Source organism: Oncorhynchus mykiss, chromosome 2, assembly GCF_013265735.2.
Source record: "Oncorhynchus mykiss isolate Arlee chromosome 2, USDA_OmykA_1.1, whole genome shotgun sequence".
In the NCBI taxonomy this organism is placed as follows: domain Eukaryota; kingdom Metazoa; phylum Chordata; class Actinopteri; order Salmoniformes; family Salmonidae; genus Oncorhynchus; species Oncorhynchus mykiss.
In genome coordinates this window covers 18,694,145-18,721,132 of record NC_048566.1, presented here as the reverse complement: position 1 = coordinate 18,721,132, position 26,988 = coordinate 18,694,145, and the positions used below count along the sequence as shown (strand labels likewise).

The 26,988-nt window shown below is 45.0% G+C and overlaps 2 protein-coding genes across 4 annotated transcripts; one reads left to right on the top strand and one right to left on the bottom strand.

Moving 5' to 3' along the window:
* Window positions 1-733: 733 nt before the first annotated feature.
* leng9 (leukocyte receptor cluster (LRC) member 9) lies at window positions 734-13,498 on the bottom strand. Of its 2 annotated transcripts, XM_036940638.1 has the most exons (7): window positions 13,312-13,498; window positions 12,447-12,539; window positions 11,689-11,841; window positions 6,470-6,551; window positions 5,610-5,740; window positions 5,174-5,503; window positions 734-2,964 (listed from the first exon to the last, which is right to left on the bottom strand). In XM_036940638.1, the coding sequence occupies exons 3-7, from the start codon at window positions 11,828-11,830 to the stop codon at window positions 1,925-1,927; spliced, it is 1,725 nt and encodes a 574-aa protein (XP_036796533.1). In that variant the 5' UTR covers window positions 11,831-11,841; window positions 12,447-12,539; window positions 13,312-13,498; the 3' UTR covers window positions 734-1,924. The 2 variants fall into 2 exon arrangements, with proteins under 2 accessions (XP_036796533.1, XP_036796526.1); XM_036940631.1 differs by lacking the exons at window positions 12,447-12,539; window positions 13,312-13,498 and adding an exon at window positions 12,184-12,278.
* On the top strand, window positions 12,502-25,300 carry LOC110536927 (folliculin). 2 transcript variants are annotated; one of them, XM_036940644.1, is made up of 10 exons: window positions 12,502-12,805; window positions 19,460-19,681; window positions 19,893-20,059; window positions 20,211-20,302; window positions 22,736-22,899; window positions 23,114-23,227; window positions 23,325-23,448; window positions 23,664-23,792; window positions 24,066-24,168; window positions 24,484-25,300. In XM_036940644.1, the coding sequence occupies exons 2-10, from the start codon at window positions 19,583-19,585 to the stop codon at window positions 24,689-24,691; spliced, it is 1,200 nt and encodes a 399-aa protein (XP_036796539.1). In that variant the 5' UTR covers window positions 12,502-12,805; window positions 19,460-19,582; the 3' UTR covers window positions 24,692-25,300. The 2 variants fall into 2 exon arrangements, with proteins under 2 accessions (XP_036796539.1, XP_036796543.1); XM_036940648.1 differs by lacking the exon at window positions 12,502-12,805 and adding an exon at window positions 13,099-13,342.
* Window positions 25,301-26,988: the final 1,688 nt, after the last annotated feature.

Below are 26,988 nucleotides of genomic sequence, written 5' to 3'. Positions count from 1 at the left end.
GAGAGAATGAGAGTGATGGAAAGATGAGAGATGATCTTCCATGACCATGAGTGATTTGACTGAAAAAGAGGGGGATTACAAATAAACAATAAAAACAAAGTGAGAGCGGGTGGAATGAGAGACCAGGGTGTTTGTGTGCCATTGGAGGATGGGGGAGAACGAGAGAGCGAGAGGGAGGGGTGGCATTCGTTTTTCTGTGTCACTGAAAGGGAGTGGGGGAAGGGAGTCAGAGAGATAATGTGAGCAAGGGAGCGTACGGGAGAGAGAGAGAGAGAGAGAGAGAGAGAGAGAGAGAGAGAGAGAGAGAACACACTAGTGTGCGTGTATCTAGGAGAAGGGGGGAGAGACAGAAAATAATATTACGTATGCAAGAGAGTTAACTCTGAGTTAACCGTGCCTCCATGGCTCTCATTCAGACCCAGCACTATACTGTAGCAGCCATCCTCTATCTCCTCTCTCAAGCCCCTCATCCTATCCTCCCTTCGTCCCTCTCTCTCCTTTGACATCAATCCCTCTTCACTCTCCATCCCCCTCTCCCCTCTCCATCTCTCGCTCCTCTCATCCCTCTCTCTCCTTTCTCATCGGAGCGGGGCTCCTCTCCCCATCCCTCCCTCTCCCCCATCCCTCTCTCTCCTTTGTCCATCCCTCTCTCCATCCAGCTCTCTATCCCTCTCTCTATCCTCCCTCCATCCCTCTGCTGTTACACAGAAATATCACCACTCAGACATTCACAAAAATTACAAGTTCAATATTTAATGTCCTTGGCAATCCAAATCCAAAAGGTCATAATTCTTTGTAAAAGCAGACATTTTACATGATCAACGTAGCAGCGATCAGTGGGTTTCTGTTGGATTATATTAAAATATTCATATTACAATTATAAAATCATCTCTGTAGCCACAAAGTAAGAGTTGATTGGTTGAGATGCAGTTACCATGATGGAAAGATAATATTTCAGCCATTATTATATTCAATACATTACATTATTACATCAGTAATAAAGTCTGCTAAATGTAATGTGGGTGTTCCTCCCTGTGAAAGCTATAGACATTGATGGATTCTATTTAAATGTAACATGTTTCAAGTTAAACTGTAGTTTGTTTATATCCTGTGTAGTGAATGATTACTGTGAGTATTAATAGAGTCCAGGCCATGAAACTGTGTGTATGCTCATTTAGAAAGGTTGTTGACCTAATCAGATAACAGGAAATTGCCTAGGATCAGAGAGCAGGGTCAGGCCCAGAACAGAAGATGGATGGGGATTCTCTTGGTAATAAACACTTGAAACTTCTCTTGAGCTTTTGGTCTCAATTCCTTATTGCAAAGAGTTTGCAATAGCATTTTTCTTCTTAAAACAACATGGTCCAGTAAATTAGTCATTACAATTACAGCTACTTCATCATGGTCCGTAGCACTTCAGGAACATTGGGATTTCATATTTTAATCAATGGAGTAATTCTCAAGCTGCAATACGAAACTTTTAGGAAGCGGACCAAATTCACATAGAAATGTGAGTTATAGATCTGTCATTGTCATTGAAATCTAAGAAGTCTAAGAAGTGGTAGATCTGTTCTGAGTGCTATTTCTATGCTTCCCGTTCTTAAGTTTCATTGTTGTGTCTTTTACTTCCGGTTTTGTACACCATCTTCAGAAAGCTGAAAATACAATATTTTGGTTATTGAAAAGATATTTCACGGCGGTTTAGATGGTACAATGACTCTCTACACAAAACCAGCAATGATTGCTTGTTTTGTCACAAACTGAACTTAGGCAAACTTGAATTTCAGCAACCAGGAAATGGCGGAGCGATTTCTGCATATTGCACCTTTAAATGTAAAATTATTGAGACTGTGGGGTGTGGAAATGTGGGTTCTGTGCTTTGTAAAATAGCACCTCCATACCTAAACAAACACACACCTACATCTCACCGGAGATTGACCACACACAGTGTCTCATAAAACCCATCCCCAGTCATCCCCATGCTACACAGGTGTAGCCTATTTATAGGCAGTCGCCCAAAATTCACCCCCTTACCCACTTTCAGCTCCCCCACCCCCTCAAACACCCTCGCCTCCTCCCGGTCCTTCACCTTGGCCAGGGTGAGATGGTAGCGTGGGTTGAAGGAGTCCCTGTGCAGCCAGCCCTGCTCTCTGAAGGCCTCCTGTAGGCCAGCATTTAGCTGCTGGAGGTGGGGCTGAGGCTGGGGGCTCAGGTAGAGAACCTTCCCACCAAAGTGCTTCAGTTTCAGGGGGAAGGAGACGGCCACAGGGGGGTTGCGGTCCAGGTAGGCGAAGCTTTGGAGCATCTCCCCAGCGGCAGTAACCTCGGCTGGGCCGGGGAGGACCAGGAGACACAGGGTGACGTGGAGGGAGGAGGGGGGCAACCAATGAGGGGCGGATGAGGGGAGGAGGGAGGTGAGCTCCTCCTGAAGGTGCTGGAAGGAGGAGAGGATGGCAGGAGTGTTGGCCCGGAAGGTGATGAAGTGGGTGGGCTTACGTTTGGAAGGCCGGCCTCCACCCCTCTCTGTTCTCTGCTCCACAGGCACAGATGGACACTGGGCTAGGTCTGGGCCTTTCTCTCCATCCCAGTAATCTTTCCATTCTTCCTCCTTCTCACCTTCATCCCCCCTGCTCTCGCTTTCTCTCTGGGATAGAGACATCTGGTCTGCTATGACGACTAAAACGGAATCCTTCCCAACTTCCTCTTCCAAGGGTTCTGATTCTCTTCCTGCTTCCTGTTGGTTCAGTGAAGTACTTCCTGTGCCTGGTCTGGTCGACTCAGGCATCTGAACACTTGTCTTGCTCTGATTTCTTTCCTCCAAGTGTCCGTTTTCAACATCCTGTTTTATCAGGGACTCGTCACTCTCTTCTCCCTCCCCTGTAGTGATGACTCCATCTTGTTCTTCTCTTGATTCACGGTGGTCGTTTTTTGGGTCTTGTTGTTCAACATCTTGTGTCCCTGTCCCTGACAATAAACAAGCAGATTTTGAAGGTTAACCAAACATTATGACAAAAACACGTTATAGACTAGCAAAGTGAAGTAGAACAGTATGTTAATCCAGGTTCTAGAGCTGTGGAAATCCCTCCCTACCTCTCTCTACCTTCCTCACTCCCTCTCTCTCCCTACCTTCCTCACTCCCTCTCTCTCCCTACCTTCCTCACCCTCCCTTCCTCTCCCTACAGTCCTCCCTCCCTCCCTCCCTCCCTCGTCCTCTCACCCTCTCTCCCTACAGTCCTCCCTCCCTCTCTCACCCTCTCTCCCTACCTCCCTCGTCCTCTCACCCTCTCCCTACCTTCCTCCCTCGCCCTCTCACCCTACCTTCCTCCCTCCCTACCTTCCTCCCTCGCCCTCTCTCCCTACCTTCCTCCCTCCCTCCCTCGCCCTCTCACCCTACCTTCCTCCCTCCCTACCTTCCTCCCTCGCCCTCTCTCCCTACCTTCCTCCCTCGCCCTCTCTCCCTACCTTCCTCCCTCGCCCTCTCTCCCTACCTTCCTCCCTCGCCCTCTCGCCCTCCTTTCCCTCGCCCTACCTTCCACCCTCCCTCGCCCTTGCTTCCTCCTCGCCCTCTCTTACCCTGCTCTTGCTCCTCTCTCCCTACCTTCCTCCCTCGGCCCTCTCTCCCTACCTTCCTCCCTCGGCCCGCTCTCCCTACCTTCCTCCCTCGGCCCGCTCTCCCTACCTTCCTCCCTCGGCCCTCTCTCCCTACCTTCCTCCCTCGCCCTACCTTCCTCCCTCGCCCTCTCTCCCTACCTTCCTCCCTCGCCCTCTCTCCCTATACCTTCCTCCCTCGCCCTCTCTCCCTACCTTCCTCCCTCGCCCTCTCTCCCTACCTTCCTCCCTCGCCCTCTCTCCCTACCTTCCTCCCTCGCCCTCTCTCCCTACCTTCCTCCCTCGCCCTCTCTCCCTACCTTCCTCCCTCGCCCTCTCTCCCTACCTTCCTCCCTCGCCCTCTCTCCCTACCTTCCTCCCTCGCCCTCTCGCCCTCCTTTCCCTCGCCCTACCTTCCACCCTCCCTCGCCCTTGCTTCCTCCTCGCCCTCTCTTACCCTGCTCTTGCTCCTCTCTCCCTACCTTCCTCCCTCGGCCCTCTCTCCCTACCTTCCTCCCTCGGCCCGCTCTCCCTACCTTCCTCCCTCGGCCCTCTCTCCCTACCTTCCTCCCTCGCCCTACCTTCCTCCCTCGCCCTCTCTCCCTACCTTCCTCCCTCGCCCTCTCTCCCTACCTTCCTCCCTCGCCCTCTCTCCCTACCTTCCTCCCTCGCCCTCTCTCCCTACCTTCCTCCCTCGCCCTTTCTCCCTACCTTCCTCCCTCACCCTCTCTCCCTACCTCCCTCGTCCTCTCACCCTCTCCCCCTACCTTCCTCCCCTCCCTCCCTCTCCCTACCTTCCTCCCTCCCTCGCCCTCTCTCCCTACCTTCCTCCCTCGCCCTCTCTCCCTACCTTCCTCCCTCGCCCTCTCTCCCTACCTTCCTCCCTCACCCTCTCTCCCTACCTCCCTCGTCCTCTCACCCTCTCCCCCTACCTTCCTCCCCTCCCTCCCTCTCCCTACCTTCCTCCCTCCCTCGCCCTCTCTCCCTACCTTCCTCCCTCGCCCTCTCTCCCTACCTTCCTCCCTCACCCTCTCTCCCTACCTCCCTCGTCCTCTCACCCTCTCCCCCTACCTTCCTCCCCTCCCTCCCTCTCCCTACCTTCCTCCCTCCCTCGCCCTCACCCTCTCTCCCTACCTCCCTCGTCCTCTCACCCTCTCCCCCTACCTTCCTCCCCTCCCTCCCTCTCCCTACCTTCCTCCCTCCCTCGCCCTCGCCCTCTCTCCCTACCTTCCTCCCTCGCCCTCTCTCCCTACCTTCCTCCCTCGCCCTCTCTCCCTACCTTCCTCCCTCACCCTCTCTCCCTACCTCCCTCGTCCTCTCACCCTCTCCCCCTACCTTCCTCCCCTCCCTCCCTCTCCCTACCTTCCTCCCTCCCTCCCTCTCCCTACCTTCCTCCCTCCCTCGCCCTCTCTCCCTACCTTCCTCCCTCCCTCGCCCTCTCTCCCTAACTTCCTCCCTCGCCCTCTCTCCCTACCTTCCTCCCTCGCCCTCTCTCCCTACCTTCCTCCCTCGCCCTCTCGCCCTCCTTTCCCTCGCCCTACCTTCCACCCTCCCTCGCCCTTGCTTCCTCCTAGCCCTCTCTTACCCTGCTCTTGCTCCTCCTCCTGTCCAAAGGGGGGCGCCAGACACTGTCCAGTGGATCCAAACACCCTGTCAGTCCTGTTGTTGCGGTCCCACACTCTACGCCCTCTATGGGTGAAGTACTGAATCCTGTGTCTGGGCAGGGCTAGCTCAGAGGAGTAGTCACAATCGCAGGGGTCGGTGTCCCAGTTGAACTCAGAGAAGGGCCGCTCCAGCACCCCAAGGAAGCGGTCCACGTACCCCACCACAAAGTCCGCCGGCTCCACCGACGGGTCCCACAGGATCCGAGAGATGACGTCATCAGCTGTACGCATGCGGGGCTTCTTGGTTGATCCTGATGGGAGAAACACTTTGTTAGTTAGTTATACTTAGTTTGCAGTAAACAGGTATTTTAGTGGGTTCACATATTTTCAGTTAGATTTAATGGAGGGAAATTGTACCTTTTCCCTCTGTGTCTTTTGGCTGGTTTGTTTTATTCCCTATTGCTTTCTTCTTGAGTTTTCCCTCTTTTTCTCCCTCCTTCCTGTTTTCCTGGTCTATAACAGCCTCTGGGTCGTCTAATGTTGGAGTGCTGAGAAAGAGGGAAGGAGAAGAAGGGATTGTATTCATCACTGGTCAATGTAAGAGCTAACCTGTTAGGTCTTCCTCATACTGATAGGACAGTGACCTTCAGATGGATGTATTTTAAGAAGTTTATCTAGATGTCTAAACAGATACATTCATTTAACTCTGCTATTCTACCTCTTCACTTTCTTATTCTATGGAGTTAACTACCTATCTATTATATTTCTACTGTGCTACATGACTTGATTACCACTTGGTTCAGAGGCTCTGTTTGCTGTGAGGGCAGACAGAGCCAATACCACAGATGCTGCTTCTCACAGGAGGAAAAACAATGTCTTCCTCTGAAGATTCCACTGTCGCCAGGCAGAAGGATTAGTGATGAGAGGGAGGACTCTGAGATTCTGAGGGCCATCTGTTTAGGGCTGGCAGCTATATGCTTTGAAGATTTCTGTCTTTCAGCCTTATTTAGTTGTTCAAGTGGTTAGAAGTCTGAAATAGACTGAACTGTGAGTAAATATTAGCCCCTAACCCCTGGGCATTTTCAGTTGTTCGAGGGCTGCACAAACATTATGCATCAGACAATTTAAATCATGCTTTAAAAAAATTGCATGAGTGTGAATGCATGTTTAGACATCACAGTAACAATGGCATCATGGCACCATCAAAAGTCAAAATGCAATGTTACTTAGCCATTGCCCTGCCATAGTTTTTGGTGGTGATCGTGTTAGCTACAGACCTGTGAGATCGACGACACCCGTTTCCAAAACGACACTTTCCCAACAGGAAGAACTGACAGACACCTGCTTCCTCCTCCTGGCCTGGAACATCAGAGAGAGAGGAGGGGGGGGGGGGGGGGGGGCAGTTATTTAGCAGCCCGTCTCACCCAAAGTCAGTTACAAAACAACATATAATATCTGTATGGTAGTTTGTCCTTCCCAGTGTTCTCTGTGTTATCAGTGTCGTGTCTTTGGCTATGCCGGATTAAGTGATATAACATGCTATTCTATAAAATAATTTATCCGTAATTAATATTACCTGATTAAGCTAATCATGTAAATGTAATTAACTAGAGAGTCGGGCACCACAAAATAATATTTATAGAGCTGTTATCTTCCGAATAATCTCTTAAAGACCTAGTAATATTTTACATCAATAGCAGTCAATATTAATCGTCATCTTAATTCAGTCTCATCTGAAAGTTGTAAATTCTTGGTTATCTGCACGAACCCTGGCTAACAAGTTGAATGAGCAATGCAAAATTGTGTTTAATTATTTATTTACTAAATACCTAACTAATCACACAGAATTACACATAATTAAATCATAACTTGATTACAAATTATGTCATAAAGGAAAACGTCCCTAGCGGGCGGAACAGATATGACAGCTTGTTACACAAAAGAAAAGGTCTGGATTTGAGTGAAAGAGCGGGAAGACTGAGGAACAAAGGGCGAAGCTGTGCTATCGTAAAGGCAGGTTGGTGGTAGATGGAAGGCCGTGTTGCCCAACCGAGTCCTTTGTCCTTTGAAGAATGTCTCTGCTGGTAAATTGAATACGTTGTAGTAACGTTGTTGTGTGGTAGACGGGATACTCTGTCTGTTCCTTTCTAAACCTCGTTTGCAGCGGCTGTTGCTAACTCAACGACTAGGAGGTATCACTTCTGTAGTGAATAAGAGTTAAAAGTTCATACCATTCGCAACCAAAGCTCACGCTGATGTTGGCTTCGTTCTGTAGTTATTATCTGAACCATTCTGACATCGGACCGTCGTCCTCACATCCTCGGAACAGGAGGTTACATTGTCGTCAAGGCTTTATATGGGAAGGGAGAGGAGGGCGTGTTTGAAAAGTTTTATAGCCCATGTCCCTTCACAGGGGTGGGCCACTGATTGAGCAGAGCCCTATCTTATGAAAACCCAAATCTCACATTTTAGAAGCTAAAATCACATTTCATCCCATCACGAATAATTTCATATTCAAACATTTGAATTGAACAACAATTCCATGTGAATCCGATAACTCTGATGTGTAAACTTTATGTAATTTTATCATTGATGAGAATGTCTCAGATGACAACCGAACTGACATCATATTCATTAAGTACCACCGCATATGTTCAATTGGTCGGATTACCAGAATATAGTTCATTATCCCCCACCTTCTGATGTTCCCAGAATCTCTATGTTAACCAAGGGGTTTGCAAATGTAACATCAGTAGGGTAGAGAGAGGAAAAATGGGTATTTATGACTGTCATAAACTTACCCCAGGCAAACGTCATGACATCAGTGTCCTTGGATTTACCTGGTTTTACATTGAGAACACATTTTAAATTCCCATGTATTGGTCCACCAAGACCAGTGTGTATATACTGTGAAGTAGGGGGGGGGGGGGGGGGGGGGGGGGGGGGGGGGGTCGCTGAGCCCAGTAGACTAGATTAGTTCATGGGCTCATGGAGAGATTGGAGCAGTCAGGGAGAATGACATCACTCAACAAGGACACGATGACCCCGAAATGAGCCCCAGACACGCAACCTGCCAGACCAGCCAACCTGACCAAGTCTTTACTGAACTGAAGGAGCTGAGAGAGATGGTGGTGGAACAGAGAGTGGAGCTGAGGAACATGGTGGTGGAACAGAGAGTGGAGCTGAGGAACATGGTGGTGGAACAGAGAGTGGAGCTGAGGAACATGGTGGTGGAACAGAGAGTGGAGCTGAGGAACATGGTGGTGGAACAGAGAGTGGAGCTGAGGAACATGGTGGTGGAACAGAGAGTGGAGCTGAGGAACATGGTGGTGGAACAGAGAGTGGAGCTGAAGAACATGGGGGCCAGAGTGACAGCTAGTGACAGCCAGGTGAAGGAGCTGAAAGGAGAGGTGATGAACCAGAGAGTGGAGTCATTAAGACTTGTTCTGTATGTTATTGCAGTCTCCAAAACAAATATTAAAGAGCTGAAAAGATAATATAGAATTTGTATTTATTTATCATTCTAACAGTTTAAGGATGTACAGCTCTCAAAACATGTTCTCTGTTTTTGTTCTTTCTAATTCCAGGCCAAGCAGCAGAACTGTCAGCCATGCAGGCCAGGGACAGAGAGTGAGAGTGAGAGCTCAGGTACAGTATTGAAAGAGCTTAATGACGACAGATGAATAATTTGTTTACAGTAGGTAGGATTATTCATTTCCCCCAGTAGATCATTGAAGAGTTCATATTTGCTCTGAAATGTCTCTCTAGCCCAGGAGGCCAGACTGAGTGCCAGTGAGAGAGGTGGAGGAGCTGAAGGTTAGAAAACACACAAATGTAGTCACTGCGCCACATTGACATTATCTTCACAGGTGAAGGATTGCTGTGTATACTATATCATATAATGTGAAATAACATACATTAAACTATATTCACAGACAGGCAAAAAAGTGGCATTCTATGCTGCTTTGACTGACTCTGGGAGGATAGGACCCTTCAATGCTGACATCCCACTGGTCTACAGTAAAGTCTTCCCCAACAAATCGGAAAGGCCTACAACTCACTTACAGGTAAAAGCTACAACTACCTACATGTATGGACATGAGAGTACATTATGGGCCAGCTAATGTTACTGAGTGCTGATGGAAATTGCTAATCTCTTCCTGGATCAGTTTCTGCTCTGATGCAGATATAAGTGATAAAAGTCGACTAAATCAGATTCACTGCCAGTGATGCCCCTAGCCCAGGAGACATTGGTGTTTACATATACAAGAATTACAAGAGAATCTTGTTTAATTATGCACACAGTCCTGGTGGAAATGGTAGATTTGTGGTAAATTCAGTGACTCTAGAGCTGCAGGTGGATGTGGTCTACATGACTCCCCCCTCGGGCACGGGGCTGTATGATGATTCAGATAACCTCAACGCCAACAGTGGCTTCCTGCTCTTCCTTATGTGAGGGGAATCAATTCAAATCATAGGCCCAATAAAACTATTTAACTACCAATGAAAACTCTTAATACAATTATATTTCTGAAAACTGATGGGAGTGATATCTAATCTAAATCACATACCTTGAATGATGTCATAGTTGAGGATTTAATGAGCCTGTTTTTGTGCAACTTCTGATTAGGACAACCAGGAGTCATTATGTCAGGGGTGTCAAACTCAATCCATGGGGGACCTAGTGTCTGCTGGTTCTTGGTTTTTCCTTTCAATTAATACCTAGACAACAGGGTGAGGGGGAGTTTCTTACTAATCAGTGACCTTAATTCATCAACAAGGGAGGAGTGAAAACCTGCAGACACTTGTTCCTCCTGGAACGAGTTTGACAAGTGCATTATTGCATTTCTATTCCTTAAATCTCCCAACGTATTAGCTGTCACTGATTTCCCAACATGAATGTTACACCGTATATGACACACATCTGCAGCATTACTTGTGTGTAAAGGCACATATTTTGTCCTTAGGAGGGGTTTCCCATAAGAAGTATGATAGTGCATAAAACATTGCACGTGTAATTCCATCCGTTCTTGGCACTGACAACATTTGGACTGGACTGACTTGGCTTGCAACCGAATGACACTAGAGGGGGTACACTGACAGTTTGGTTGGTTTCTCCCTTTCCCAAAAGTAGGAGTAGGAAGAACTCAGCCCTAGACACTGACCTAGGTTAGTTCTGTGTTTTCCTTAGAAGTTAGAGACAGTGAGCTGGTACTCGATCTGTGCTTCAGAACAACTTCTACCAGGAGCTTTCAGAGAGAGTGGGGGAGTAACAAGTGGGAAAAACACTGCTTTCTCCCAAATATCAAATCCAATGTTATTAGTCCCGTGCTTGGTAAACAACAGGTGTAGACTAACAGTGAAATGTTTACTTATGGGCCCTTCCCAACAATGCAGAGAGAAAGAAAATAGAGAGATAATAGAAAAGTAATAACAGGTAATAATACAAGCAGATCTCAGAGAGATCATACTGTCTGATGAATACACTGTTAGATTCTGGGTTAAACTTGGAACATTGTTATACTCAGAAGTATAGTATCTGAGGAGTGATGGAGACTGGTTTTTACATCAGAAGTTAATGGTTATCTGTAGGAGCCAGATGGCTTTGGAATGTGTTGGGTGGACAGGAGGAAGTCACAGGATTGCTATAGGGGATACGGGGGGAGATCTTTGGATTAGGCATCAAGGGGGTTGAGGTCAGGTCAGATCCCCTTAAGAGAGAAGCAATGGTTTATTACCCTATCACTTCGTCTTCCTGTCGAACCATAAAAGATGTAACGATTAGAGAGAAGGAGGAGTGCCTAAATTGGAGTATATATACTTGTGTTGGTAGAATCATGTTTTGTCTAATGCAGCTGTATTGATCCTCTGGGAAGAAATAAACTTGGTTAAGCTTTCATGGTGTCCGATGAGTTATTTACTCTGAGAATTAGAACCTAACAACACAAATCAAATCAAATCGTATTGGTCACATACACATGGTTAGCAGATGTTATTGCGAGTGTAGCTAAGATACAATCAGTGTGGAATTTCTGTGGAACATATCGTTACTCAGGCAAACCCAGACTTCCTTCAGAGAAAATGAGGATGGGGTGAACACCAGTGGAGGCTGGTGGGAGGAGCTATAGGATGGTCACATTGAAAAGGCTGGAACGATATCAAGCACATCGCACATATGAAAACCACGTTTGACTCCGTTCCATGTATTCCATTGAAGCCATTACAATGAGCCCGTCCTCATATAGCTCCTCCCACCAGCCTCGACTGGTGAACACCCAACTTCCTCGGTACCTCGATATTAAAAACGGTCCTTCATAATTTGATCATACCTTGATAAACTTCAGTGTTGTGTAAATATCAAAATATGAACGTTCTCTTTCACTGTCATTTCTGCTCTGCCTCTAAAGAAGCGTATATGCCCTAGTTAGGCCTACATCTCATATGTCTACACCTACCAGCAGTGCACACAGAATCCAACTGAATGACAAAAAATTACCTGCCGTCACCTGAGGTCCATCTTGGCTGGGACTGGCTGGGACCTCTGTCTTTGGCCCCTCTGTAGCTCTATGCTCCTGTGCTCTTCTGTCCTCCAGGTTCTCAGCTGAGTCCAAAGGCACACCTGTCTCCTCTGACGCCATAGTCAATCAACCTGTGGGGGTAAACGATTATTATACAAAAGTGTTAACTCTGTTTCTCACTGTTAACATGGCAATACAAACACAACCAGTTAATAAATCAATAAATTAAGCAATAATAGACTTTGTAAATATAGTAGCTATATATTTAGAGGTAAGTTGTGCAATGTAGCTATAGTAGCTACCTAAGCTAAGGAGAACTGAGAGGTAGCCTGCCCTAATGAGGATGTAGCTACAACACACCCAAGAGTCAAGATAACAAGTTATACAATGCAACCAACATGTTAAACATGAATAAAACGATAATGTAGTACTGTATAATATATGCATTATGATACATTATTGTTGTTAGTTACCTGAATGTACACCCTCTGACTTATGAACAGATATATCACAGATTCTGTCTGAAGCTACCGTAAATGTGTACTTTGACCTTTGTTATGTTTGTACTGAGGGGGCTTGTGGGAAATGTAGGTCTAGGTCTATGTACCTCAGTGATGAGAACAGGCTTTCTTCTCTTCGTTTAAATAATCATTCAAATCCTCAAAACAATTGATGCTATAATATTTTATATTCTAGGCCGTTTATAAATTGACAATAGTTTGTTATAATTTCTTACCGAAGAGAGTATACCAAAACTGTGAGTCATCTGTGCGGTCCTCCTGGATCCAAAGCGCGTGACTCTCCTCGTCACATGACGACTACCACGAACCTAGAGAGCGAGCGTATCAGAGCAGTGAAAAAGTATAAACAAAAGCTAATACAGCAACAAGACTACTTTGGGAATTAACTAGAAATTAGAATTTGCGTGTGCATTGGCGATGTATTTCCCATGCTTGTAAGAAAAATGATCATGATCTATTTTCGAGACATTGGTTCGTGCTGTGCTAGGGGTTAGCTTGTCAGTAATGTCATTTTGTGATGCAATATGATCGTCTGTAATTTGTTGCAGTGATTGTTCACGCTGCTTTAATCAAGGTAGGTGTGCTTGACTTATAGGTTTCCATTTAGAAAGGTTGTAGGAAACTTTCCCCAGCAATTAAATTTGATTACACAGAAAGGGTTTATAAGCGCGGAAATCGAATCTGCCACACGAGCATGCTTTTGCGGCACAGTCGATAGCGCGCCGGACCTCGAAGGTCGAGGGTTCGAGACCTGCTCCCTGCTGTTTCATTACATTGGTGTCAGAAGTCATCGGACCTTGCATCCACGACAGTGCGTGTGCTTGGCCGGTGAGCGCGTTCCTGTAAGACGTAGAGTCGCAAGCTAGCGCGAGGCTCTTTGAAAGGAGGGAGTAGTGTAACGACCCTGGGTTTATAAGCGGGGAAATCGATCCTGCCGCACGAGCATGCTTTTGCAGCGCAGTCGATAGCGCGTTGGACCTCGGGCTAGAAGGCTGAGGGTTCGAGACCTGCTCCCTGCTGTTTCATTACAACATCAATGTTTACACTGAATCCAAAGACAAAGCATTGACAATAACGCACCTCTGATCACCAGTCATCTCTCCCAGGCCAGGTATTTGCCGTTCTCTCCCGTGCCAGGTGTTGGCCCTTCTCTCCCGGGCCAGGCGCTGGCCGTTCTGCCGCAATAGGCCAGGCAAAACAAATTGTCGAATTGATGGTACAAAACAAATACAAAATAACTTTTTTTTCTTTGTATTATCTTTTACCAGATCTATTGTGTTATATTCTACTACATTCCTTTCACCTTTCCATACACTTCAAAGTGTTTCCTTTTAGATGGTAACAATAATATGCATATCCTTGCTTCAGGGCCTGAGCTACAGGCAGTTAGATTTGGGTACGTCATTTTAGGCGAAATTTTTTTTTAAAAAAGGGGCTAATCTTTAAGAGGTTTTTTAAAGATATGTTTGTTAATGTGCCATATTCGATGCACTTTTTTTTGTTGTTGATTGGGCGCAATTTAGGTTATGCTATTTGATTCAGAGAAACGTGCATGGTGTAAAAAGTGTCTCATGACATTGTCATAAATTTGATCTCTACTCCAGCCTGTATTCTACAGAAAAGGCCATATACTCTTTCTACCTTTTCTATAGGCTACATGATTTGTGTTAGATTATGTTTTTGACTGAATGTTGGTGGAGTGCCAACAGCACCCATCTCTCCAACAGCACACTGGAGAGACAAGAAAAATATTTAGCTTCCCTGCTTTTGACAAAGTGAGCACTGCTTATCACATGGCGGCATCGGCATTCAACTGAATAGCCCATGTGCCAAAGGGTGAGAAATTGTCATTCATTTTGGGCAGAATTATGTGACGTTTTATGTGCTGTTGGTACATCTTGGTCAGTTTAGCTTAAAATACGCCCTCGTCAATCTGCCACTGTAGGCGGCCGCCTGATCCTGCCTAACGGGAGGGCCGGCCCTGTTCTCTCCCCCTTCAGATGAATGCTCTGGTAGCTCTCTGTCATTTCTGTGAGCTCCATGGCCCCCGGACCCTGTTCTGCACCGAGGCTCTGCACCCCCCGTCTATGTGTATGTGTGCGTGTTGCCATTTTTCTTGCATTAAGACTCATAACTGTTTGTCAATATATAAGCCTTTAGTTAAGGGTGGCAGGTAACCTGGCGGTTAGAGCATTAGGCCAGTAACGACAAGGTTGCTGGGTCCAATACCCAAGCCGACAAGGTGAAAAATCTGTCAATGTGCCCTTGAGCAAGGCATTAAACCCAAATTTTCACCAGGGGTGCTGTACTATGGCTGTACTATGGCTGTACTATGGTTGATCCTATAAAACAAGATATTTCACTGCAGCTATCTGGTGTATGGAACAATATATATCAGGGGTCTCTAGCGTGAGAGCTACTTAACATTTTTTTTTATTTTTTTTAATTTTTTTAATCGCAAGCTACTAAGTTTTTGTTCAAGCTTTCAAAATGGCACATTCTTCTCTCCTCTGCAACTCTTCCCTGGGTCCTTAGTGTACAATGGCAAGTAGTGAGTGCACTGTTCTGTCAATATACCTGGTAAAATAATGGTTAAACAATTCTAAGAGGGGCCCTATCAAATATTTTATATAGAGTTGAAGTCGGAAGTTTACATACACTTAGGTTGGAGTCATTTAAACTCGTTTTTCAACCACTCCACAAATATCTTGTTAACAAACTATAGTTTTGGCAAGTCGGTTAGGACATCTACTTTGTGCATGACACAAGTCATTTTTCCAACAATTGTTTTCAGACAGATTATTTCACTTATAATTCACTGTATCACAATTCCAGTGGGTCAGGAGTTTACATACACTAAGCTGACTGTGCCTTTAAACAGCTTGGAAAATTCCAGAAAATGATGTCATGGCTTTAGAAGCTTCTGATAGGCTAATTTACGTCATTTGAGTCAATTGGATGTGGATGTATTTCAAGGCCTACCTTCAAACTCAGTGCCTCTTTGCTTGACATCATGGGAAAATCAAAAGAAATCAGCCAATACCTCAGAAAAAAAATTGGAGACCTCCACAAGTCTGGTTCATCCCTGGGAGCAATTTCCAAACGCCTGACGCTACCATGTTCATCTGTACAAACAATAGTATAAACACCATGGGACCATGCAGTAGTCATACCACTCAGGAAGGAGATGCGTTCTGTCTCCTAGAGATTAACAAACTTTGGTGCGAAAAGTGCAAATAAATCCCAGAACAGCAGCAAAGGACCTTGCAAAGATGCTGGAGGAAACGGGTACAAAAGTATCTATATTCACAGTAAAACGAGTCATATATCGACCTAACCTGAAAGGCCGCTCAGCGAGGAAGAAGCCACTGCTCCAAAACCGCCATAAAGCCAGACTACGGTTTACAACTGCATATGGGGACAAAGATCATACTTTTTGGAGAAATGTCCTCTGGTCTGATGAAACAAAAACTGTTTGGCCATTATGACCATCGTTATGTCTGGAGGAAAAAGGAGGCGGCTTGCATGCCGACGAACACCATCCCAACCGTAAAGCACAGGGGTGGCAGCATCATGTGGTTTGGGTGCTTTGCTGCAGGAGGGACTGGTGCACTTCACATAATAGGTGGCATCATGAGGATGGAAAATTATGTGGATATATTGAAGCAACATCTCAAGACCTCAGTCAGGAAGTTTAAGCTTGGTCGCAGATGTGTCTTCCAAATGGACAATGAACCCAAGCATACTTCCAAAGTTGTGGCAAAATGGCTTAAGGACAACAAAGTCAAGGTATTGGAGTGGCCATCACAAAGCCCTGACCTCAATCCTTTAGAAAATTTGTGGGCAGAACTGAAAAACCGTGTGCGAGCAAGGAGGCCTACAAACCTGACTCAGTTACACCAGCTCTGTCAGGAGGAATGGGCCAAAATTCACCCAACTTACTGTGGGAAGCTTGTGGAAGTCTACCTGAAACGTTTGGCCCAAGTTAATCTATTTAAAGGCAATGCTACCAAATACTAATTGAGTTTGTAAACTTCTGACCCTTTGGGAATGTGATGAAATAAATAAAAGCTGAAATAAAAAAAATCTTATTTTGACATTTCACATTCTTAAAATAAAGTGGTGATCCTAACTGACCGAAGACAGGGAATCTTTACTAGAATTTAATGTCAGGAATTGTGAAAAACTGAGTTTAAATGTATTTGGCTAAGGTGTATGTAAACTTCTGACTTCCAACTGTATATTCCCAAATGATGTTCTCAGTTTGAATTTTCACTCTGAAAATTACAATTGTTCATAGAGAAACAATGAAATTGGATGTGCTGAATCCATGTTAATGCCTAAATCACAGCAGAAGACAATTTTTGGGGGGTCTGGAAGAAAACAAAAAAACTCATTATTTTGGAGTGTAGTTCCACCTTGTGCCTCTGGCCCTTTTAATCGTGCATCTAGGGAGTGAGGAATGTGCCGGTCTAGCGATGGTTCTGCGCTGCTGCTGCTCATTTCATGGCAAAGTTTGCAAATAACCAAATAATAGATACAAATGATATACTTCTGCCAGGTAAGCCTACTTTGCAGTTAACATTTAATTGAGAAGGTTTTGGGGGAAGTGTTTCTATCAACCCACGAGATGGTTATCACATTATAAAATCTACCAGCCACTCAGAATTTTTACCAGACAAAATATTTTTCTCCCGCTAAAATTACACCAACAAAACGCTCAAAAACAGATGACATGCTTTTTAATGTTTGTAAAACAATAAATGTATTACTAGTAAGAAGTAATTATATTGTTTAATTTCATTCTTTTAACCAAAATAATCACAGATGAGACATGTTCACCTGCACCTTTAGGGTAACGTGACTTTAGGCCCTGGTGGCTAACCAGGGGTGGGATAATGTCAATGTTGCATTGATTAGATAGTAGCTGGGAGCTTGTGGTGTCTGAGTCTACTTGTGAGATTTGTTTGCTGACGAACACGTGAAAATTGCATGTACTTTCAGAGCTACTGCGTGATCTACCTGTTGGAGACCCCTGATAGATAGATAAATAAATAGATATCACAGGAGGTTGGTGGCACCTTAATTGGGGAGAACGGGCTTGTGGTAATGACTGGAGCGGGGTCAGTGGTGTCATGTCTTTGGCTATGCCGGATTAAGTGATATGACATGCTATTCTATAAAATATTTTCTCCATAATTAATATTACCTGATTGAGCTAATCATGTAAATGTAATTAACTAGAGAGTCGGGCACCACAAAATAATATTTATAGAGCTGTTATCTTCCGAATAAACTCTTAAAGACCTAGTAATATTTTACATCTATAGCAGTCAATATTAATCGTCATCTTAATTCAGTCTCATCTGAAAGTTGTAAATTCTTAGTTATCTGCACGAACCCTGGCTAACAAGTTGAATCAGCAATACAAAATTGGGTTTAATTATTTACTAAATACCTAACTAATCACACAGAATTACACATACTTAAATCGTAACTTGATTACAAATTACGTCATAAAGGAAAACGTCTCTAGCGGGCGGAACAGATATGACAGCTGGTTACACAAAAGAAAAGGGGCTGGGTTTGAGTGAAAGAGCGGGAAGACTGAGGAACAAAGGGCGAAGCTGTGCTGTCGTAAATACAGTATCTTATGCATTCTAAATTACCGCCCATTTGGAAAAGGAAAATGCAATAAATATTTACTCTGAGCTGCGCTTCAGTAGGTTGTGTCACGTTCGTTGAATGGAGGAGACCAAGGCGCAGCGTGATATGAATACATGTTACTTTTAATAAAGACGGACACTAAACAAAACGAACGTGAAGCTATAATATAAATGTGCAGACACAGGCAACTAGACATAGACAATAACCCACGAAATACCCAAAGAAGATGGCTGCCTAAATATGGTTCCCAATCAGAGACAACGATAAACAGCTGCCTCTGATTGGTTCTCAATCTAGGCAACTATAGACATACATAAACACCTAGATGGTAAACAACCCCATAAAACCTACAAAACCCCTAGACAGTACAAAAACACATACATCACCCATGTAACACCCTGACCTGACCTAACCAAAACAATAAAGAAAACAAAGAATACTAAGGTCAGGGCGTGACAGGTTGGTGGTAGATGGAAGGCCGTGTTGCCCAACCGAGTCCTTTGTCCTTTGAAGAATGTCTCTGCTGGTAAATTGAATACGTTGTAGTAACGTCGTTGTGTGGTAGACGGGATACTCTGTCTGTTCCTTTCTAAACCTCGTTTGCAGCGGCTGTTGCTAACTCAACGACTAGGAGGTATCACTTCTGTAGTGAATAAGAGTTAAAAGTTCATACCATTCGCAACCAAAGCTCGCGCTGATGTTGGCTTCTTTCTGTAGTTATTATCTGAACCATTCTGACATCGGACCGTCGTCCTCACATCCTCAGAACAGGAGGACGACGGTCCGATGTCAGAATGGTTCAGATAATAACTACAGAACGAAGCCAACATCAGCGTGAGCTTTGGTTGCGAATGGTATGAACTTTAAACTCTTATTCACTACAGAAGTGATACCTCCTAGTCGTTGAGTTCCGAGGACGACGGTCCGATGTCAGTCAGTTCTCTCTTATATTGTCGTCAAGGGCTTATATAGGAAGGGAGAGGAGGGTGTGTTTGAAAAGTTTTATAGCCCATGTCCCTTCACAGGGGTGGGCCACTGATTGAGCAGAGCCCTATCTTATGAAAACCCAAATCTCACATTTTAGAAGCTAAAATCACATTTCATCCCATCACAAATAATTTCATATTCAAACATTTGAATTGAACAACAATTCCATGTGAATCCGATAACTCTGATGTGTAGACTTTCCACTGTAGAGTTTATGTCATCTTATCATTGATGAGAATGTCTCAGATGACAACCGAAATGACATCATATTCATTAAGTACCATCGCATATTGGTCGGATTACCAGAATATAGTTCATTTCCCCCCCACCTTCTGATGTTCCCAGAATCTCTATGTTAACCAAGGGTTTTGCAAATGTAACATCAGTAGGGTAGAGGGAGGAAAGAGGTATTTATGACTGTCATAAACCTACCCCCAGGCCAATGTCATAACAGTGGAATGGTATCAAATACATCAAACATGATTTCCAGGTGTTTGATGCCATTCCATTTGCTCTGTTCCTAATGTCTGTTCTCCCCTCAGTACCCTCCCTCTCTCCCTCCCTGCCTCTCTAGGTGTGTCCAGGTCGTGAGGGTCCTATCTTCTTTGGGGATGAGCAGCATGGTTTTGTGTTCTCTCACACGTTCTTCATCAAGGACAGCCTGGCCCGGGGCTTTCAGCGGTGGTACAGTATCGTCATGGTAGCCATGGACAGGATCTACCTCATCAACTCCTGGCCCTTCCTGCTGCGCCACCTCAGACTCACTATACAGAGTCTACAGAGCACAGCACTGAAGGTAAGGACACACACACAAACTAACACACCATGTTAAATGTATGGGACATAGATATATACACACACATTAAAACACACTTACTATTCATAACGTGAACATAAAACATAAGACAAATAAACATGAACACTAACTCTTACTACCAGACAGAAAAGGTGGGCAATGTTTGACTTCTCTCCCTCTTATTTCTCCCCCCTCCCCCTATCCTCTACAGGTGTTTGACAGTGAGCAGTGTGTGTGTCCTCAGAGGGCGGTGAGGATGAACAGTGTGTTCTCTCCTGCTGTCTTCCCCCACCAGAGGAGTGGTAACGCGGCCCGCTCCCTGCCCTCCCTCACCCAGCACACCAAACTCTGGGCCAGCCTACACTCCTCCTTCAGCTGGTGAGACGGCTAACTGTCGCTAACGATCACTAAGGTTACTAATCTAAACAATAGCAGACATACAGTCAACATCAGGGGTGGTCGGGCAGTGTTCTATCTGTCTATCCCAGTTGTTTGATACACTCTATTGTGTTTTTCTCCTCTACTGCAGGTTACTGAAGGCCTGTGGTAGTCGTCTGACAGAGAAGCTGCTGGAGGGAGCTCCCACAGAGGACACACTGGTTCTTGTAGAGAGACAGACCGGTACGCACGGGTGCTCATAGAGAGACAGACAGGTGCGCACGGGTGCTCATAGAGAGACAGACAGGTGCACACGGGTGCTCATAGAGAGACAGACAGGTGCTCATAGAGAGACAGACAGGTGCTCATAGTGAGACAGACATGTACGCACTAGTGCTCATAGAGAGACAGACAAGTGCGCACAGGTGCTCATAACGAGACAGACAGGTGCGCACGGGTGCTCATAACGAGACAGACAGGTGCGCACGGGTGCTCATAGAGAGACAGACAGGTGTGCACAAGTGCTCATAGAGAGACAGACAAGTGCGCACAGGTGCTCATAGAGAGACAGACAAATGCACACAGGTGCTCATAGAGAGACAGACATGTGCGCACAGGTGCTCATAGAGAGACAGACAAATGCGCACAGGTGCTCATAAAGATACAGACAGGTGCTCATAGAGAGACAGACAGGTACACACTAGTGCTCATAGAGAGACAGACAGGTGCTCATAGAGAGACAGACAAGTGGGCACAGGTGCTCATAGAGAGACAGACAAGTGCGCACAGGTGCTCATAGAGAGACAGACGGGTGCGCACAGGTGCTCATAGAGAGACAGACAAGTGCGCACAGGTGCTCATAGAGAGACAGACAAATGCGCACAGGTGCTCATAAAGATACAGACAGGTGCTCGTAGAGAGACAGACAGGTACACACTAGTGCTCATAGAGAGACAGACAGGTGCTCATAGAGAGACAGACAGGTGTGCACGGTTGCTTATAGGGAGACAGACAAGTGGGCACAGGTGCTCATAGAGAGACACAGGTGCTCACAGGTGATCATAGAGAGACAGACAGGTGCCCACGGGTGCTTATAGAGAGACAGACAGGTACACATGGGTGCTCATAGAGAGACAGACAAGTGGGCACAGGTGCTCGTAGAGAGACAGACAGGTGCTCATAGAGAGACAGACATGTGCGCACAGGTGCTCATAGAGAGACAGACGGGTGCGCACAGGTGCTCATAGAGAGACAGACAAGTGCGCACAGGTGCTCATAGAGAGACAGACAAATGTGCACAGGTGCTCATAAAGAGACAGACAGGTGCTCATAGAGAGACAGACAGGTACACACTAGTGCTCATAGAGAGACAGACAGGTGCTCATAGAGAGACAGACAGGTGCTCACAGGTGCTCATAGAGAGACAGACAGGTACACCCTAGTGCTCATAGAGAGACAGACAGGTGCACACGGGTGCTTATAGAGAGACAGACAGGTGCTCATAGAGAGACAGACAGGTGCGCACGGGTGCTCATAGAGAGACAGACAAGTGCGCGCAGGTGCTCATAGAGAGACAGACAGGTGCGCACGGGTGCTCATAGAGAGACAGACAGGTGCTCATAGAGAGACAGACAAGTGCTCATAGAGAGACAGACAAGTACACACTAGTGCTCATAGAGAGACAGACATGTGCGCACGGGTGCTTATAGAGAGACAGACAAGTGTGCACAGGTGCTCATAAAGAGACAGACATGTGCGCACAGGTGCTCATAGATAGACAGACAAGTGCTCATAGAGAGACAGACAGACACATGGGTGCTCATAGAGAGACAGACAAGTGTGCTCAGAGAGACAGACAGGTATGTGCTGGTGCTCATAGAGAGACAGACAGGTAGCCCGAATGTTAAACGGGTAGACAGGTACACATGGGTGCTCATAGAGAGACAGACAAGTGCGCACAGGTGCTCATAGAGAGACAGACAAGTGCGCACAGGTGCTCATAGAGAGACAGACAAGTGCGCACAGGTGCTCATAGAGAGACAGACAGGTATGTGCTGATGCTCATAGAGAGACAGACAGGTAGCCCGAATGTTAAACGGGTAGACAGGTACACACTGGTGTTCTTAGAAAGACAGACATGCAGACAGACAGGATAACTCTAGAGGTGGGAGACACCGTGAGACCAGTTTTAAACTAGTCAGAGACATATTATCCCATATGGCTCAAGTTAAAAGAAGTGAATAAAAATATTGTGATCTGATATCTGGGTAAAGCGTTCCTGACAGCATTATCATGAGAAGTCATGTGTTTGCCCAGTGTGTCAGAGTGGAACAGGAGTCCGTGTCTACAGTAAACGTGTGATTAACACGGTTAGACCACGAGGACAGAGAGCTACGATGTGACTCACTCAACCATATCACACAAATTCCATTCTGATTACCATTTTTGGGACTAAATTTTTTTCCATTGCTCCCCCTGTTCAGCTCTGATATTGCAAGTCGCTATGACACTTGAATACTTCCAATCAGGAAAATAGTTGCAATTGTTACTTTGTTTACTATCCTGGCTAAATAAATTTAAATAAAATAACAGTATATATACAGTATATATCTGGGAATTAGTCCCGATATTGGGTGTTTTGTATGTCTTTTTAACAATGTCCTGTTGTCTTCTCAGAGCAAGAGGAGGAAATGAGTTGCTGGGAAGGAGCAGAAGGGGGCGGGTCTAGACCCCAGTACCACCAATCGGAAAGCGAGCTGTACAGAGACTTCTTGTTTGACGAGGGGAAAGCAGAGGGGTATCCTGGTCCAAAGTTCAGGTCCTTGAGACATTTAAGACAGGTAAACATTGGTGTGCCTTTCTCCCTACCACATCATGAACACTTTCATTTCTAGCACATCATACGCCATACTTAATTCTGTTAACCACTTGGTTTAAAAAAAATTAACTTTGTGAGCCAATTGGTTAAAAAGGGAAACCAATATCGTCTTATTTTGTGAATGCATTTCTTGTCTGTTTCCTTGTGATGATATCTGTTATCTGATTGGTACGCAGGTGCTCGGGACCACTAATTTCCGCCAGCTAGCATGGCATGTGCTCATGGGAAATCAGGTCATATTGAGAGGGGCTGACCCAGGGCTCATCCATTCAGCATTCACCATGCTGAAGGTCAGCCAATCAAAAGTTTACTCATCGTATCCCCCTTTAAAGAATATTCCTCCTAACATTCATCGCTAATCACATGGTTTGGTATATGTCCCATCAGGCCTTGCTCCCGGTGGGCTGTGTCCGCTCTGTGACGTACAGCGCCCAGTATGAGGAAGCATACCGATGTAACTTCCTGGGCCTCAGCCCTGACGTGCCCATCCCCACACACGTCAGCTCCTCAGGTACACAAACCCAGAATACATCACTGTGGTTACTGCTTTATTTGGAGGTCTGCTTACTATTACATATGATAGTAATATGCTAATAATAAAATACTGTATGATAATGATATTAGTTATAAGTGCGAACAGAACAATTTACAAATAAAATGTTTTCATAAGGTTTTGAATCCTAAAATATCCATAAAATATGTCCATCTTGCTGTGTCCCTTCCCAGAGTTCTCAGTGTTGGTGGATGTGGTCAGTCTGGAGAGGGGCTCTCTGTACTCTGCTGCTTGTGGTGAAGACATCCTCTCACTCTATCAGTTCAACATCAGCAGTACCAACTCACAGCCTACAGATAAAGGTGAGGATATACCCCATCTGGACAATATACTATATACATCGTCAACATGAAGGTATACATTATACATGTCTTCTTCAAGGCACCTGTAGTTGTTAACAATCATGGCAAAGGTCAAAGACAATTAGTTGTGTGAAATTTCCCTCCATTAACTTTCCAGTTTCAATCTATTGACCTGCATCTCTCCCTGTCTCTCGTCACCCCTATCACTCTCCCTCCCTTGCTCTCTATCCTTCCCTCCCGTCCTCTCTCTCTCTTCCCCCCCACCCCTCTCAGGTCCCACGTTGTTGAATAAGATGGAGGTGGCGTTGTCCAATGAGAACCTGTCAGTGGACGTGGTCTCTCACTGTCTGCTGTGTCTGAAGGAGGAGTGGATGAAGTGAGTAACAACAACCCCTCTGATAAGCAGGGAATTTCCCTCAACTTTGAAGTTTCATTTCTTTGGCTTTTTATAAACAGAGGTATGTAGGTATGCAACTGTAGATAGTGGGGCATTAAAGAGTCAAACAAGTCCCCCTATGAAACCCCCCAAAGCCCCAGCCTGGTTACATTGGCTGTGCAGTACAGGATGATGTGGAATGCTTAATGTAGTCCAGAATCATTGGGAAATTCCAATAACTCCTCTCTCTCCCACTTCTATCCATACCCCTCCCCTTAACCCCCCCCCCCCCCCTCTATCCCTTCAATTCCTTAGTAAAGTGAAGGTGCTGTTTAAGTTCTCCAAGGTAGATGGGCGTGGGAGGGAGGACACCCAGAAGGTGTTGGCCCTGCTGGGTGCCACGGGGCCTGGGGAGGAGGACAACGTCAGGCTGCTCAAGTTCTGGATGACAGGACTCAGCAAAACCTACAAGAGCCATCTGATGACCGCTGTCAGAGGAGGGGAGAGGCCCCTTAGCCAGTGAGAGAGCAGTGGAGGAGAATATGAGCGGTAGCGGGAGAGACCATACAGCTGGAGTGAAATATACTGTATCTCAGTATAGGAGGCTGGTGGGAGGAGGTATAGGAGGGTGGGCTTATTGTAATGGCTGGAATGGAATAAATGGAACGGAATCAAACGTGATTTCCATATGTTTGATGTGTTTGACACTGTTCCATTTATACCTTTCCAGCCATGACAATGAGCCCGTCCTATAGCTCCTCCCAGCACCCTCTGTGCATCTACTACTGTATTTGAACAGACAGAGAGAAAGGGAAAGAAAACGAGTGTGAATGAGTGAGTAATGACAGATAGACTGAAGGATATGTTTGTGTCCAGGTGCTGACTTGATTAAAACCCATCCTTCACCATAAAGAACAAAAATCCACTCCATGGGTCGGTTTTAAATTAATAATTCATTCAGATACATTACGTAATAAGTAATTTGTATCTTTTTTTTAGTAATCAAATGGGAATTATTATAGGAACACTGTCCACAATTTTATGTCTAAATTATTATAAAAGTTTCAATAGTTTTGTTAACACATTGTACAGAGATATTCAAATAAAATAACTGCTTGAGCTGAAACTGAAATATTGGTGTGGCATTCATCCTTTTTCCCAACTGGCACCATCTTGTGGAGAATCATTAAATCTAAGAAAGAAGGGAGAAGGAAAAAGAGTGGAGGGGAAAAAAACGTGTGTCCTTTGCCAGTTCCCTCTCACATGCTTTTTTTACAATGAGTGGCTGTCAGCCAAGAGACCTCAATTGGTGTAAAACAACAGTTCTAGGTCTTCGGGTGACACGCAACATAAAAACCCTTGCATAATGAGATCTCAGTCCCTCAACATATCATTGTGTTGTATACTACCACATCAGCAGGGGGCTTCTTCACTAACGAGCTAGTAACTCATTATTAAAACGAAATAACTGCAAAGCTTTTTGTGTTTTTGCAGTTATTTGATCCCTTTCAGAAGGCTTTTGCTGAAGTCTGCAGACTTGTAAAATCCAGTACCACGAGGCTTTGTTCAAGTTCATGCCCTGTGTTTTTTTTTTTATACTGTGTATGTATATAATGATTGAGCAAATTAGGGAGTATTATAAATAGAATGTACCAGTGAATCATACCTACTTAAAGTGTGTTTTCAACACAGAACAAAGAAATACAGTTGGTTACACATGACCCAGTCGATGTTTGATTTGATATTGTAAACTGTAGGCCAGCCCACTGGTGGAACGTTAGGTCATATAATATAGTAGAGTAGACAATAAAACAAAGTTACAGATGCAGAAATATCATACCCCCAAGAGATGCTAACCTCTCACCATTACAATAACATGGGAGGTTAGCATTTTATATCATACCCCCAAGAGATGCTAACCTCTCACCATTACAATAAAATGGGAGGTTAGCATTTTATATCATACCCCCAAGACATGCTAACCTCTCACCATTACAATAAAATGGGAGGTTAGCATTTTATATCATACCCCAAAGACATGCTAACCTCTCACCATTACAATAACATGGGAGGTTGGCATTTTTGGGGTGTATGATATTTGTGCGTCTAACTTCCTCAATCATCATTATTTACAATTCATTCAGGATTATCCGTAATCATGGTAGCATCCACATTAATTTAGAAGTGTTTAGAAACATATTATATTCTTATTTACAATGGAAGTGACTCAATGAGACAAAACATTATTATTTGCCATTCGTTTCTATTGGGCACAAAATAATCTGAAACACAACCAAAACAAACCACAAATGCATCCAACAAGTTTGTTAAGTCACAAGCTTGTAATCATTGAATGCAAAGAATATGGGACCAAATACTAAACTTTTGACTACTTTAATACACATAAGGGAATTTGTCCCAATACTTTTGGTCCCCTAAAATGGGGGGACTATATACAAAAAGTGCTGTAATTTCTAAACAGTTCACCCGATATGGAGGAAAATACCCACAAGTTAAAGCTGACAGTCTGCGCTTTAACCTCATAGTCATTGTATCATTTCAAATCCAAAGTGTTGGAGTATAGAGCCAAAAGAAAACATGCATCACTGATCCAATAATTACGGAGTGCACTGTATATACACTCTGGATAGAAGCTCTTAGACACAGATCTAGGACCATCTTATCCTTACCACATCCTAACCTGAACCATAAATGAAGAATATGCTAAACTGACCTGAAGATAATTCTTGATTTATGAGATCCTCTGGTGACTCAACAGGGTGAGTATTACTAACTGGCTCACTGGAGACAAGGAGGCAG